This window comes from Sceloporus occidentalis, unplaced genomic scaffold (assembly GCF_023333645.1).
Source record: "Sceloporus occidentalis isolate IW3139 unplaced genomic scaffold, rSceOcc1.0.p SCAF_3, whole genome shotgun sequence".
NCBI lineage: Eukaryota > Metazoa > Chordata > Lepidosauria > Squamata > Phrynosomatidae > Sceloporus > Sceloporus occidentalis.
Window position 1 is genome coordinate 137,883,439 of NW_028316983.1, and position 15,833 is coordinate 137,899,271.

At 40.1% G+C, this 15,833-nt stretch overlaps 1 protein-coding gene across 2 annotated transcripts in view; it reads right to left on the bottom strand.

Annotated features, from left to right (window-relative positions):
- The window catches only part of TMEFF1 (transmembrane protein with EGF like and two follistatin like domains 1), a 104,385-nt gene that overhangs the window by 15,306 nt on the left and 73,246 nt on the right, over positions 1-15,833 (bottom strand). For both annotated transcript variants that reach the window (XR_016280543.1, XM_089516423.1), the window contains exon 6: positions 2,894-3,042. Coding sequence is in view for 1 of the 2 variants with exons in the window: in XM_089516423.1 (XP_089372549.1) it covers positions 2,894-3,042 (149 nt within the window). In the remaining variant the exon portion in view is untranslated. The remainder of the gene's footprint in view (positions 1-2,893; positions 3,043-15,833) is intronic.

The window sequence follows — 15,833 nt, forward strand, 5'->3', positions numbered from 1 at the left end:
TACAGGAAAGGATATAAATGAAGTTTTTATTTATATTATTATTATTAATTCCTACAGTACCATAATGTTCTTTCTTCAAATTCCTCCATTTTATAAAAACACCCACAAGGCTAGGCTATGTTCAGATCTCTGTATTGTTCCACAATTCTGTACCAGCACAGAAAAGAGCAGATGCTTCCAACTGCTATGGATGTAAAAATAGTATTTTAACTATGCTAACAAGATTTGAAGAAGTCACAGAAGCAAACAGGTTGGCTTGATAAGATGTCTAGTCATTAAAGTTTGGCTCTTTGTTGCTTTAAGAGCTGACTATCCCTCCTCTTTCATCTAAATAAATTATGCAGCATAACATAAAGTATGAAGATTTACTTCACTGTTTATACATGGTACAGAATTATTTAATATTTCTGACAGAGTCCTGAACAAAACAATTGGAGGTTGATCATTTCTTTGTTTTCTATGGGAACAGCAATAGGAATAGCAAGTATATTTCTATACCACTTAGCAGTGCACTTAAGCACTCCCTAAGCAGTTTACAGCGTGTAAGCTCATTGCTCCCAACAACTTGGGCAGTCATTTTAGCAACCTCAGAAGGATGCTAGGCTGAGTCAACCCTGAGCCCCTGGTTGGTATTGAACTCACAACCTTGTGACTGTGAGTGAGTGGCTGCAGTACAGGCATTTAACCACTGCGCCACTAGAGTTACATGTCTGTTTCACAATTTTTGTACATCTCCATGTACATTTCACAAAAACACTGCAGCCATTGGGGATGTGTAAAGAGAGAAGCAACGGCTCACATTCAGAGCAATAGACAAAGTGACAATACACAGGAATGCACATGGATTAATGCACTTGGAACCATCCAACATAGAAGGAGTTTGCAGAGTTCCTAGTAAACCAGTGTAAATGGGCAACAGTGTTTCTTTTCAAAATTCAAGAACAGATATTTCAATAAAAATTTGAAGCATGCATTTCATATTTTTCCAAGAGCAGCCATTATATAGCAGGAGTGGGAAGCATGTAGTCCTCCAGATATTGTTGGGCTGCGATTCCGGGCAGCCACTATGGCCAGGGGTGAGGAATTCTGGGCGTTGTAGTGCTGCAACACCTGGAGGGCCACATGATTCACACCTGTTATAGGGAACTATCCTTGTGAAGTGGCTGATACTAAGGGAAAGATGGACCCTGAGAGAATACAAGAGGCAGGGACAGAAAAAAGAGAGCTCTGAAGGCTTTGTTGTTTATGTAAGACAATGCTCTAGATAAGTTTATTACAAGAGGAGCAGATTTTGAGGATCCCTTACTACCCTTTATCTCATTGCACAACAAACATTTCTTCCATTGTCACATAAACCTGGCCACTGTCAAATAACACTATTTTTCTGGCTTGAGGGGGTAAAAGTACTGTTGAGGAAGCATTTCCTAGGATGTTTCCGCTGTTAGGATTAAGTATGGGATATGTTTTTCAACTTTCAACTTTTAATTGTGTGACTTGCCCTGGAACCAAGACCAAGAAATACTGGTTATAAATATTTTAGACAAACAAAGCAAAGTGTAGTTTAATTCAGAAATAATTTAGTCAAAATGGGAAACATACATTTCTTGATCAAGAATATGCAAAATAATTGTGCTCTGAGTTTATTATTTCCACAAGCTTACATGTGAAATTTTGGTATGTGGTCTAACAACTGACTTTTGTTTTCTGAAGCAGGATATATAAGCTGGTGCAAAAAAACAGAGAAACTGCACTGTCTTTCCTTCCAGTGTACCCACCTTATCGATTGATACCATCTGAGGGCTATTCTTCCTTATCAGCATGTTTGTATAGATTTCTCTCACAAAGGGGAATCTTTTGCCTGTATCACATAGCCCAAAATGATGCTAAACCATGAGAACATACCCCCATTCTTTTCTATCACTCCTCTACTATTTTGACAGTAAATCTTATTTCCATTGTCAAGCATAGGGCCTTTTAGGTAAGGGCATTGAAGTGTGCCCAACTGCCTTTTGTCCTTGGATATTCCTCCAAGCCCTGAAGCACCAATAAATGGACTGGTGACAGAGACAAGAGGAGAAAGAGGAGAAGTACTATTACTACTTTTTCCAGTTTCTGTGGCTGAGTGCTCCAGTTTTCAAACAGCAGGAGAGAATGAGAAAAAAGGTCCAATAAATAAGTAATAAATAATCACCACTAATGATGTTGCAAACAAATATCGAATATTTGTGATGTCCATCAAAAAAGATGACAGCCCTATAACACAAGACATTCTCCATGGGCAATCATAGGCAGAACACATCAAAATATGTTTGTTTTTATTGCACTAAAATTGATTGAGAACAGACTCATGAATGACACTATGAAGGGCAAGATTCATGAAAACACTTAGCTTCCACTGTTTCCAGGGCTGTGTGCTTCTCGGCATTAAAACAGTAGGAGTGGGAGAAAATCTACATTTTATGCTATCTACATGAATTATGTGAAGTACACATATTATTCAAAATAAACATATTTGCACAAATTCTCTTGTTTTGCAGATTCTAGTGTCTCTGTGCTATGGCTAGTCCTCAGATAGGGGTAGAAGTCATGCAGGGCACTGAGAGACACACATTTCTTTCTGGAAATCTTACCCGGCAACTCCTCTGTTTTTTTTTCCACATTTCACCTAGGATTGTCTAAAACTTTCTTTAAAACCATAATTTGAATGTGTGTACAGTTTAAAACAAAAGAAGAACCTTTGGGGAAATTTAATACTGGACATATTTGTGCATGTTGTATCCTTCCAATGCTTCTCCAAAATCACACAGAGAGCCTCCTGACATTAAAAACATTACCTCTCTTAGTGTTCTAGTAAATGGTAACTATCTAGTGAGAAGAGAAAAGTTAGAAGTACCTGAGCAATGTCCAAGGTGTCTGATATCAATCTGTTCTTGTCTCAGGCACGATGCTTCTCGAACAAAGCATGGGTTATTATAAGAACTTCCATCAGATGCACAGACAGGGTTGAAACTGTAGCCACTACAGTCTATGTTGCACACACACCTGTTTACACAAACATACATTTAAATGCAGAACACTCACTTCAGGACTTCATAGATATGACATTTTTCTGTTTGCATGACATGTATGAAAGGCAATCATAACCTTCATTAAGACATATATGTACTTCATTTAATCATATGGGTGAACAAAACCATCTAATATGCACTCATGAACCTAAAGAAGGAAACACATAAGACTGAAAGCTGAAGCACATGACTGGTAAAGAGTGGCCAGAGGCTGCTCCAGCTGCAATCAGACTGGGACTGCGGTGACTGCACAGCCTGCTCCCAAAGTGAGCCACTGCTGCAGTCCCAAGCTGGCACTGCCAGGAGTCTGATGTTATATCCACTCCTATTTGATCCAGTCCAAAATAGCGGACTGCAGTGCCAAAGCAGCTTCCAAGCACTTTGAGGGCATGAATCATCTGAGTGCCACAGCCACACAGCACTTAGAAGCTGCCTTATCTGGCACGTGTGTTTTGGGTCTCACTACTATGGCCAAGCGTCTGATCTGCTAGTGATGATCACTAATCTGCAATGAAATAAACCATTCCACTTAATAACCCATTTTATCAGCCCAGCTACCAATTGCTTTATTCAGTGGCACACAAACAGTGCAGAAACACCATACAACATGCATCACCCATGCAGTAAATTAAGCCCCTGCATAGTTTTGCATACATCTGCTTTTCAGGTTCCATTTATTCTGATATTCAGCCTCCACCTCTGGTCAAACAGATACCTCAGGAAACCCATAAGCAGATCATGTAGCTGATTCCACCTCACCCCCTGCATTTATTTCTAGCACCTGGTATTCAGAGACACAGAAGACTAGCTCCAGAAAGGTGAAACAGAAACATCGCATGGTATGCAGATTGCCTTTGCTGAATCAGTACATGTTTTGTTTGAAAACCAAAATGACTCGGTTGGTGGGAAGCAATGTGGTCCAACTGCTGAAATTAAACAGATGTATCCTGAAACAGTGCCTGGAAGAAAGGGGAGCTATGTTTAATCTACTTTTTAAAGAAGAGAAGGTTATAGCCATAGAGTAAGATTCAAGCCACATTAGTCATTCTTGGGTTCCACTGATATCAGAGTGAAACATTAGTCTTCATAGGTTCCACTGATTTCGATGGGATCTGAGTGCAGTTAAAATAGCCTGGATCCAACTTCTTCAAAAAGAGTGGTGACAGCTAGAAATTTTATGTAACACACCGTTTTTTCCTTGTCAGAGTGACATTAGTCAAGAATGGATAGTTTAACAGCCAGTATATAAGAAGCTGCCTAATACTGAATCAGGCCACTGGGCTACCTTGCTCAATATTGTCCATACCAGGTGTGGACAACAGCTGTGGCACTAGGGACTACTTTTCAGACTGACCATGTGCTTGGAAGCAGCATTTTTATTTTATTTTTCCACTTTTTCTTTATAGGAAGCATTACTGGGACAGATCTAACAAAAGCAGAAATATTCACTTGTGAAACAATCAATACATTTCTGAGTGTTAACAAATTAAAGTGTTCCCCAGTACCCTTACCATTCACACTCAATCGTGGATGAAGCAGTGGTGAGTTGGGAGCAGACACTGCTGGTTGGGTGGCTTCTACACAAAGCAGGCAGTAGCAGTGGTGAGGGGTGCAGCCCCCATTCTTCTTGTCCCCTTTGGTGGCACCCTACATGTCATGGGTGGACTGTCTACATGAGATCCAGAGTGCCCTATCCAAGTAGTGCCACAACAAGGCCTTGTGCACCTTATGCCTGCTACCAAGCCCTGACAGGAGGGGAGGATGGAAGGAAGGAATGAAGAAAAAAAACTCCAGAAAGGCTGAGTGATGGCAATGGCGGTAGCGATGACCCTGGACATTTGCTATATGTCTCTTTACCCTAAATCTGGCCCTGGTTCTCGAGGGGAACAAGTTGTATGCCAACCTGAATCTTCCCTTCAGCTACTCTCTCCTCTGCAGGTGGGATGGGGATATTTTGACACTGAGCATGAAAATATAAGGTTCGCGATTACCTGTGGTTTTGTGTATCCATGTGAAGTCCTGGAATGTATTCCCCACAGATATGTGGGTCATGTTGTATTTCATTAAATGTTATTGAATTCATTAAACTTATTATTTCTTAGTGGTGAAAAATTTAATCTTCCCCAAACCTACTCAGTTTTATTACAATAAAATATCTTTGCTTAAGAAAATACTTTAGAAAGTAGGGCTGTTTTGTTTTTAAGTGACTTGAAGGCCTGTTACAGACTGCCAAAATAAAGCTGCTTGGGGTCTCTTTGGAGGTATGCTGTTTAAATGATGCATGGGTCCTAAGAGTCCGGAGATCGCGCCAAAGCCACACTCCATTCCTAAGCACTGGAGTGCAGCTTTGGTGCAGCTTCCGCATTCTTAGGATGCATGCATCATTTAAATAGCATACCTCCAAAGAGACCCGAAGCAGCTTTATTTTGGCAGTCTGTAACAAGCCGAAGTCAATGTGGAACACTTTAGGCTGAAGCCTTTCAAAGCACTTATTGAAGATGTCAGGGACTGAACCTGAGACTTTCTATACACAAAGCACCTGATCTGCGACTGAGCCATGGCTCCTTCTCTGTTGACAGGCACTTACCATCGAAGGACACAAACTGCCAATTAATGAGTTTAATTAATTTATTTTTATCAGTGGTGTGTGTGTGTTGGGGGGATATGTGTGTCTATTTTTAATTTTTTTTTGCTATGCATCTCGAAAACACATCCAGATTATGGCAAGTTTAATACAGGGTTTTCTTGCCTAGGTTTATTCAGAGGTCTTCCATTGCTTTCCCTCTGAGTGAGGGCGACATACCCAAGGTTACCTACTGGGTTTCCATGGCTGAGAAGATATTCAAACCTTGGTCTCCCAGAGTCCTAGTCCAATAACCAAACCATGCTGACTATACACCCCTGAATGTATACCTTTGCTTTTCTGCCCAACACTAGAAACATTATACCATCTCCATTCCAAGTGGGGAAAAATCCTTTAAAAAGCATATATGTCAGATTTTGTCTTTGTTCAAAAATAGTATGAAGAAGATAAATCAGTACAAACTTTTGTTCCTTCTTACAAATCAAAACAAAGTTGGTACTGTTGTGGTGTTTTTTTTTAAAAAAAACAACACATTCCAACAGCTGAAAATAAAGCACAGCAACAAAACCTTTATTCTTTTGAAAACCCTGTCACAGAGGTTTGATTATGCAGGCCTAAAAAACAAGATTATGCAATCTGGGTTATTTACTATCATATTCAATAAAACCACTGGTAGACATTTCATCACTGTTTCATTTCACTGCCAACACAGGTTTGTAAAAGAGAGAGCTTACATCTGTATGTGTATATGCCTTGAAGTAATCTGTCAACTTAATGATGACCCATGAATTTCATAGGGTTTTCTTAGGCAAGGAATATTCAAGAAACTCATTTCTCTGAAATATAGCCTACAGTACTTCATATTCCTTGGCAGTCTCCCATCCAAGTATTAACCTGGGCTATCCCTTGTTTGCTTCCAATAATCAGATGGGCCTTTAGGATATTTAGACAAGGATATTCATATCCAACCTCTTTATACAGTTGGGAAAGTGCCTTTGCAACCACAACCCTGCCCAATCTATACACTCCCCTCTGGTGCCAAATCTAAATACAACTTTGTATTGTAGCTTGAAAAGTATCTGAAAATACTTTCCTTTTCCCATTTTGTCTCAGACAGACATCAAGAACAAAGGTTTATTACGACCTTGCTCACCCAGCATAGCTATGAAGACCTGTTCTATAGCTGTGCATCAGCATTTTTATATGACAGCGATAGCCAACGTCTGCCATATCAGGAGTGACTGTTCTCCAGGGAATGGGCTGAAGCCTGGGAGTTATGAGCATCATAATAAATTTGGTATCATCTATCAATTAATATTCACAGTTACAGAGCACCCAGCTTTGCATAGAGGTATGCTTATTTATATTTCATGGATAAAATTGAAAAGGGAGATGCAACAATAAAATGAGGAATTTCTTGTTTTCTCATATAAGCTGAAAATATTTTGGTAACCTCAGCAGAGCTGGGTAATTCTTTAAAATCTGATGTAACTTTATATGTAATATGTTTTTAGACTATTTAAATTATTTTTATTGTTTTAAATTGATTTAGCCTGTTTGTTTTAATTCTAATTGTTAAGGCACCCTCAGATCTTTTGATATAAGGGATTACTTTACAATTTAAAAATGCTTTGGGGTCATAAGCCACCAGCTGGTTGCTGCACAGATGTCCCTGGACTAAATGTCAGTTTAGATGTGCTTTAACACGCACCAGAATCCATTTCTGACTTTGCAGGTTATTCCAATTAAATAGCCAGAAAAGATAAGGCATGAGGCAGAAGAATAGAACAAAACAAGGAGAATGCTGGAATATCTACAGACATTATACTAGCGCCACAGAATCATTAGAGAAAGCTGTTGTAAGGCTTCTTGTGTAACCTCTCTTGTTAATTTATTTCTTCTATGCAAGTTTAACAGTTTTGACCTATGCATATTCATCACTTGATAATAGCAATATCAGGTGATAATTTAAATACAGTACGTGAATAAAATATCAGAGATTGAACACAGGCCTGCCTGCCTGAAAACTGGAAAAGGCTCTTGTACCTTTCATGGTTGTGTAGACAAGAAATACCAGCTGAAATTCCCTTTCTATTCAGTCATTAAAGATACAGGAAACCTCAAAAGGTTTAAATTCTGGCAATCCTAAAAATACCACATACATAGGCTTCAAATTAGTTCACTTTATGTTCTATGTTTTTCAACAGAGAAATTCATTGGCAATATGGGAAGTGCAAAACAATTAGAATTTTGGTATCTGTGAACCAGAATTCAGTCTTCTTAAGCCTGACTTTACTCAAAGTAGGCAAGTGTCCATACAAAAATATTTTCACTATTACTTTTGTATCTGTGCAGGTGCCTTCAAGTCGCCTGTCGACTTATGGCGACCTCATGAATTTCATAGGTTTTTTTTAAAGAAAACTTAGAAATACTCAAAGGTGGTTTTGCCAGCTCCTTCCTCTGAAATGTAGCTTATAACACCTGGTAGTCATTGGTGGTCTCCATCCAAGTACTAACCAGGGTTGATCCTGCTCCGTTTCCAAGATCTGACAGGATCAGGTCCCTTTGGGGTATTTACTCTCACAGTACCATTATTCTAGCAGACAGTTGAGCACATTTATACATAATCCATGAGCTGTAGACGACAATAGTACTATATGTAGGTAATCACATAATAACTATAATAATTATGTAATCATTAACAACCATTAAAATCTTGAAAGCTTTAGCTTGCTCATTTTTGCAATACTTCATTGAAGAAAACTGAACGTTTGCCTAGAGTGACATAACCTTTTCAATTTTCTGACATTTCAATATGTTCCTTACTTTTGTGCGCATTTTCAAATGTAAACCAATTCATGGGCTTGTCAGATTTAAATAGAAACCTACATTTAACTACTTACTACAATTTATGGTAAGATTAAAGGGCAGTGCCAACAATATGGCTGTGCTCCCTGGGAGAGGGGGCGGTTATACAGTGATAGTAAAAAAAAGTAAGTTTTCCAAGTACTGTTTTTTGTTTTACTTGTGTGGCTGTGAGTGTAGCGGTGAATAAGACCGAGGCTTTAAAAGCAATAGTACCGTAAATAAGATGAATATTTAAATAAACTAGATAAGTGAGAGAACCTGTGTAGCATAGTGGTTTGGGTGTCAGACTACAACTCTGGAGATCAGGGTTTGAATGCTGGCTCAGCCATGAAACCCACAGGGTGAAGTTGGGCAAGTCATGTTCTCGCATTCTCAGAGGAAGGCAATGGCAAACCTCCTCTGAACAAATCTTGCCAAGAAAAGCCATGATAGGTTTGCCTTAGGGTCTCCATAAGCTGGAAACTACTTGAAGGCACACAACAAGGTAGTGAGTCAGTGGATGGAGCTATTTTTTCTGGCCATTTGGTCTTTGCTCAATTGATAAGTTGGCCGTCCCCTTGATAAGAATATTAGTTGCTTTGCTAGGTGCTAAAGAAATACCTAGGGTACAGTTTTGCCAATTTCTATAAAAACCTAAACTGACATACTGCAGCAGCATGAAGTGGAATTTCCATAAAGCCCAACCTAGTCATTGTGACCAGCATATTGGCTTCTTTTTCTCCACTGGAAACCAAAGCTGCCTTGAGAGAGGTGATGTTCCATCCCAAGCGTTGCCATAGATACGTCCAGTCACAAAGCATCCAGCAGTGCCATTCAAGCCTTTCAGTGTCATTCAAGGGTAATTGGAAACAACAGGTCACTAAGCAGAGTGCCATAATTTGTTCAAATGCCCATTTGGTAGGGGTCACACTCACAAAACAAGGAAGGATACTGCACTGTTCATCTTCCTTGGGAAGAAGGCACTTGTCTTCAGAAGACGTGCAGCTCTCAGTCAGAATATCTGTTTATTTCTGTCTTTTGTATCCTGATCCACCCTCCCAGGAGGCTCAGGGCATCACTCAGCCTTTTTATCTTCATAGCAACTTTGTGGTGTAGATCAGGCAAAGACAAAGAATACCTGGCTCAAGGTCGCTCAGTGAGCTTCATAACCAAGCTTCGATTTCACACAATAATATTCCTGCTTGTACTGGGCCAAGTACAGCCCTATGCAAGACACTATCTAAGTATGGCTCTAACAACGCCTCTTCCTTGTTAGGGGGATTGGCATTTCTTAATGTTAGGGAGGTTGTTTTCTGTCACTCTCATCCAGTAATCTTTAGGACTTAGTGGGTATTAATACTGCGAAACCTCACAGCATCCCCTCTATCTCTTCTGATGGGAAATCATTATCTTTTGAAGAAGATCTTTTGTTGGGTGCCAGCACATGCAGAGTCAGTGTACTTTTTATAGTCTGCATTATCCCCTCAAATCTGAGAGAGGTACAGAACTTTACCAAAAACGTCTCTCTTGTTTCGCAGGTGCACATCCATCCCTTAATAGCTGTACCATCAAATGACAGTGTTCTGGGCAAGCATTCAAGTGATGCTTGGGTCCCATCCACACACACCTTCTTTAACAATGGGCTTCCATTACACATCACAAACTACATTTTTGTATTATGGATTGTTTTTCTGAAGGATTCTCTTTGGAAAACACAAACCCTGAACTACTCTCTGAACCATGTAAGTTCAGGTGTCATTCTTTGGATTCTGTGTGTGTGTGTGTGTGTGTGTGTGTGTGTACATATATTTCCCCTGGCCTAATTGTGTTAGGCATACAGTAAAATAAAACAAAAGCAAAATCCACAAAAGAGCAATATCTCTATTGACCAACAAAAATGCACAAAGCACATCATTGGCTCCTAATCATTGTCCAGCATCTATATCCAACTGATATCTTCATTGCACTACTTCCTTGCAATTTTAAATCTCAAAACCTTCCAACCAGCCAGGCATTACATTGTCTGCTTCTGGGGCTGGCAACGTAACTTTCCATATAAGAACCTTCAAAGAATTCACAAAAGCACTTAACGGATTAACATTGCTTGTCTGCTCTCCAACTTGATAGGAAGATTTGGTGCCATTTTTTAATGTTTTAGGAGAATACAAACCCCACCACACATTTGGGAGGTGAGAATTAAATTATCCTTGGCACAGCTGGCTTTTGAAATATAGATGCAAAAAGCCAAGCAAATCTCAGCAGCCCTTAAGTTTCAGTAATACTCTGGCAAATCTGTATCAAGTGGCATTTGCTTCAGTGAAAAACATCCAGATCATTATCTCCTGGTCTGTGTAATAATGCTAATCATATTTAAGCAATCCTACATGCATTTGAAAAACAACAACAACAACAAATCGTTTATCTTTGATAAATTTAGACTGTGTTTGGAAAATGATAGGTGTTATAGACCAGGGAAATACATGCTACGTAACTCATTTCATACTATAAACACTGATTTATCACTGATTTTTTTCTAGGATGCACCCCTGTAGGCATGCAGCTGTCTCTTCTGACTAACAGGCTACCATTCTTTTCCTAACACACAGGGTTGGGCCAGACTTATAGAAGATTTCCTAGTATATACATGGGAATCAAGATCAAGTCTTGATGGCTTCAAACCTACATTATGGAGGTAGAGAGTAATATTCTGCTTGCAGAGTTCTGTGAACTTCTGTTGGCTGTCAATGAGGGGAGAGAATCAATTCAGACAATGAAGATGCAGCTGGTCTTGGCTCAGAAGATATAAGACACACTGGTGCACTCATGGGTGGAGTGCAATCTCCTTTATCTTCCCTTCAGAGCCCAGATCAGTCATCATTGTATAAACTGCCTCCCCTCATTCCCTGCCCCTTGGTAAGCAGCAGCAGCCCCTTCCAGGGCTTGAAAATTGCAGGGGATGAGATTTTTGGACAGGACAAAAAGGGCCTCACCACATGTAAAAAGAGAAATATATGCACATATGTTACTAACATGATACCATCCACTGATATTAATAGGGTTAATTTATTGCATTTACTTCAGTAATCTTCTCTCTTTAGGAGAGAAGTCATTATCATTTCTCTTTAGGAGAGAAGGCATTATTTTCTCTCTTTAGGAGGGTAACATAGGAATCAGTGATTGGTAAGTACATTTTCCTTCTTCCAAAATTGCTGTTCTAAGGAATTTTAATGAAGTAGTTTCCAGTATTGGTTGGAAGGACTGCTCTCTAACTCTAAGATTTTCTGGCTAACATTGCTGAGAAGTGAGAAGAAGGGCACATGAAACTTCCTACAAATGAAGGTGGAGAAGCAGAACCTTCTAAGGAAGGTTGGAGAAAAGTATGAAGGCAGAAGGCCAGCCATTACTACTCCTAAAGCAAGTAAAACTGGGAGGGGATAACTTGCAGCCACAATCTGCAGCTGAGAAGCTTTGGACAGAGGTACGGTGTTGAACTGTTTTACCGCCTACTCAATCACCAAGCCCTCCCTTGCCATCCCAGAGTTCACTCTTATATATGTGACTAGGGATGCCATATCCTGCCTGCAGGCGGGACAGTCCTGTTTTTGGCGGTACCAGCCCAGTCCTGGCCCGGTTCCCACCAATTCCTGGCTTTGGGGCCACCCCTGGACCGGGCCCACTCATGTGGCCATTGCTGCGGCCGCTCATGAGGGCGGGCGGGTGGGCGGCCAGCCACCTCCTCCTCCGCCCGCGACCGCGCCAGGCAGTTACCTGGGCCGCAGCTGGCAGCAGTGCACACTTGCCCCACTTGCGCGCCCGCACGCAGGGCTAAAAAGGGAGCTCGTCCCCTTGACGCTGGCTGGCCAATGGCAGAACAGCGGGGGCGGGGCTGTTTCCAGCCCTAGTCTGCCATTGGCCAGCATCAAGGCGGAACCGAGGAGCAGAATGACTCTGGGCCACAGGGAGGGGAAAGGGCTCTTTCCTGGCGCATGGCGCCAAGTAGGAGAAAGAGGTGGTGGTGGGTGCCCATTTCCTATGTTTTTTTTTCCTAAAGTGTGTTTTTTGTGTATTTTTGGTGCTTTTAATGCTAACAAGTTTGCCTTGTTGTGACAATGATAGTGATGATGATGATGGTAATATTGATATCAGCCAGCCTCTGAGGCATGGCCAATGTAAGTTGCTCTGATTTTTATAAACTCATAAGCAGTGAAGAAAAATCAAAGTACCTTGACTAAGTACACACTTCTGAGAAGTACAGTTGGTGTAAGAAACCTGAAACTGAGGGCAAATCCACTTCTTGTTAAATCACCTTGACATGTTAAATATGCATAGCCATGTTAACCCATGTTAAGTGTTAAACTCAAAGGGTTTGGTTATGGAATAAGCCTCTGAAATATGCAAGAGATTGCCTGGTTAAATAAAGCCATATTCAATGCCCAAATGTGCTGCCGTGTGTGTTTTGGAATTGGGGGGGGGGAGGGGTTAGAAAGGGAAGTACATTTCTGCCATCTGTCTAGGAATAATGCCAAAATGTCCTCCATTTTGAGCATGCCTAATAAACATGCGTTTATATTAATGCTTTTTTTTTAAAAAAAAAATTAGTTGTTCACATGCCCTCCATTTTAAAAATATGTCCTACATTTGGGGGCTAAATTTTCTCCTACATTTGTCCTACATTTTTTTACATTTGACCCGGTTTGGAGGTTGACAGTTATGGCAACTCTATATGAGACAGATGCTCAGATCTGAAACATGGAAATGGAAAAATGAGCTGGTAGGGGACTTACAGGAGAAATCCAAAGATTGTATAAAGTTGCTGGGAACATTATTTTTTATTTTGTAACTTCCAGAATGCTTTAGTCCAAAAAAGGAACTGTTGCAAGCTCTTCCCCATCACCCAAAACTTACTCACAGCAAACTGCACTCTTCCAATCTAGATTTGCAAAGGAGAAACAGAAACTGGCTTAAATACTTGAGGCTAGGGAGAAAGGATTTACTCTAGGCTTGCTAGGAAGGAATTCCAGAGTATATAGGACAAGCTTCCTTCTCAGTGGCTGTTCCTAGATTACAGAACTCCCTTGTCAGGGAGTTCTAGCCTGGGTCCCTCCTTTGCTGTTGTTTCATTGTTAAGTGAAAACTTTTCTATTCCAGCAAATGTTTTGGAACTGATTGTTTGATATAATGAATTTTCTGTTTTAGTGCCTTGAATCTATGCTTTAAAATTAATGTTCTATATGGTTTTAATTCTACAGACCATTTGATATTATTTTCCTCTTGACTTTTTGTATGTTTTAGCTATATGTGGCTATGTTTTACAAAATAAAATGCATCTCATTTTATTCTGTAATCCACCCTGAGTCCACTCTTGTGGAGAATGAAGGATATAAAGAAAGAAAGCAATTGATTGGATGATTGATTGATTGATTATAGCCAAGAAAAGTTGACCTTTTTGATCTGACACAATCAGCCAAGCCACAGCAATTCTCTCCTCCCAATATCACTCCCATTTTCATTATCAAATCCTGAGAAACTGAATCTTATACTATCTATAAAATTTAGAGGACCAGATACTCCAAGAGCAGATGTCCGGTTGTGATGCATGCTGTGTTGTGCAGGCTGATGTAAGCATGCAGTCTGAGGGAAAGGGGTTTTTTTTTAGGGGGGGGGGGGTCAATGCAGAAGAGAAGAGAAGAGAATAGGTAGGTTTTTTCTTCTTCTAAACAGATGTTGCACCAGTAAATACATTTCCTAGCCCCCACTGGAAACATGTAAATAAATGTCATAGAGTCCATAGGTACATCAAATGGTTCTTGCTAGCTCTATTTGAAGACTTTCTTTTCTCTGCCTCTCGTACAATTCATACCATAACTGAAAATAGTAAATTAGAAGGTTTCCTCTTAAGAAATACACATTATTAAGACGTTGTAACTTGGGAGTGTTTGTGCATACTGTAATACCTCTGTGCATCTGAGAGTCTTTATATAAAGCTCTTTCCTTTCTCCCAGAAGCTATATTATCTCTTATTTATTTATACATGAAAAGGAAAACTAAGGATGAATTATACTTTAGTTATATTTTCTCAGCATGATTCGCTTGCATATTTATATGCAGGAATGTTGCACGGTGTACTAATCTGAATCTATCTGAATGTTAATTTTCCAACTGTGTTGTATGGCTCATGACAACCACCTGCTCAAAATCCACTGCTTTCTCTTAATAAGCCCAATAAAAATTAAAGTCAAGCACACACAGAAAACATCTGTAGATAATAGAAGTGATAAAGTTGTTTATATTTCTGTGCTGAATGTTTTGTGCCGTGGAACTTCTAATGCCCTAATTACAGAATACAGCTCAGGATGAAAAACGCAAGTTTGCAACCTTTGGTAAAGATTATTTTTCTCAGAATGCCTAGCTGAGTTGACTCCATCATAATAGCTGCATGTTTTTATACACAGTGGGAAAGCTAATGTTCTCTAAAGGTGGGTGGGCTGCAGGCAGGAAATTCTGGTCTTGGCCTTTTATAGCTTTTCATCCTCTCTGTAGCTTTGCTGTAGATTTGGTTAAAATGCTATTTTTCATAAGAAACTGGGAGGCATAAGAAACAGGAGGTTGACCTTTCTCCAGCTCAGAGTCATACATCTCAAAAGCATAAAAGTGATAAGCAAGGCTTCACTAAAAGTTATTGCAACCCTTGCAAAACAACTGACCAAACTAGGGAGGTACTGTCCATTCTGAAAGGATAGCACAAGTGAAGGCCTTCTTTGGGGGGAAAGAATACATCATCAGTTAGGTCCTAGTATAACAGAGCCAACCTGGCGTAGTGGTTTGAGCAATGGACTAGGAGACCAGGCTTTGACTCCCAGGTTAGACCTTTTTTTAAAAAAAATAAGAACTTTTTTAAAATGCTTCTTAATGTTTATGTTTTTTTAAACAAGCAATTCTAAAGACTTGTAACGGCCTCATAGCTTAGGCCAGTCAGTCCATATGATACCGCCCTCTACATGAGGGACTGCATAAAATCAGCTCTCATGTTGCAAGTGCGACTGCTGAACTGGCCTTAAGACTAAGATCTCTCACTGGATCACATTCTCTCCCAGAACTCTATCTCCCACAGAAAAGGCAAAAACTGGGAGTAATTCTGGTTGTTGGCTGTTTGGACACTTGGAGGAAGTCAGAAGATATGTGGGTTGTTGTTGTTGTTGTTTTTTGTGAGGTTTTTGGGCTATGTGGCCATGTTCTAGAAGAGTTTATTTCTGACGTTTCACCAGCATCTGTGGCTGGCATCTTCAGAGAAGATTCATTCTTTGAGGATGCCAGCCACGGATGCTGGCAAAACG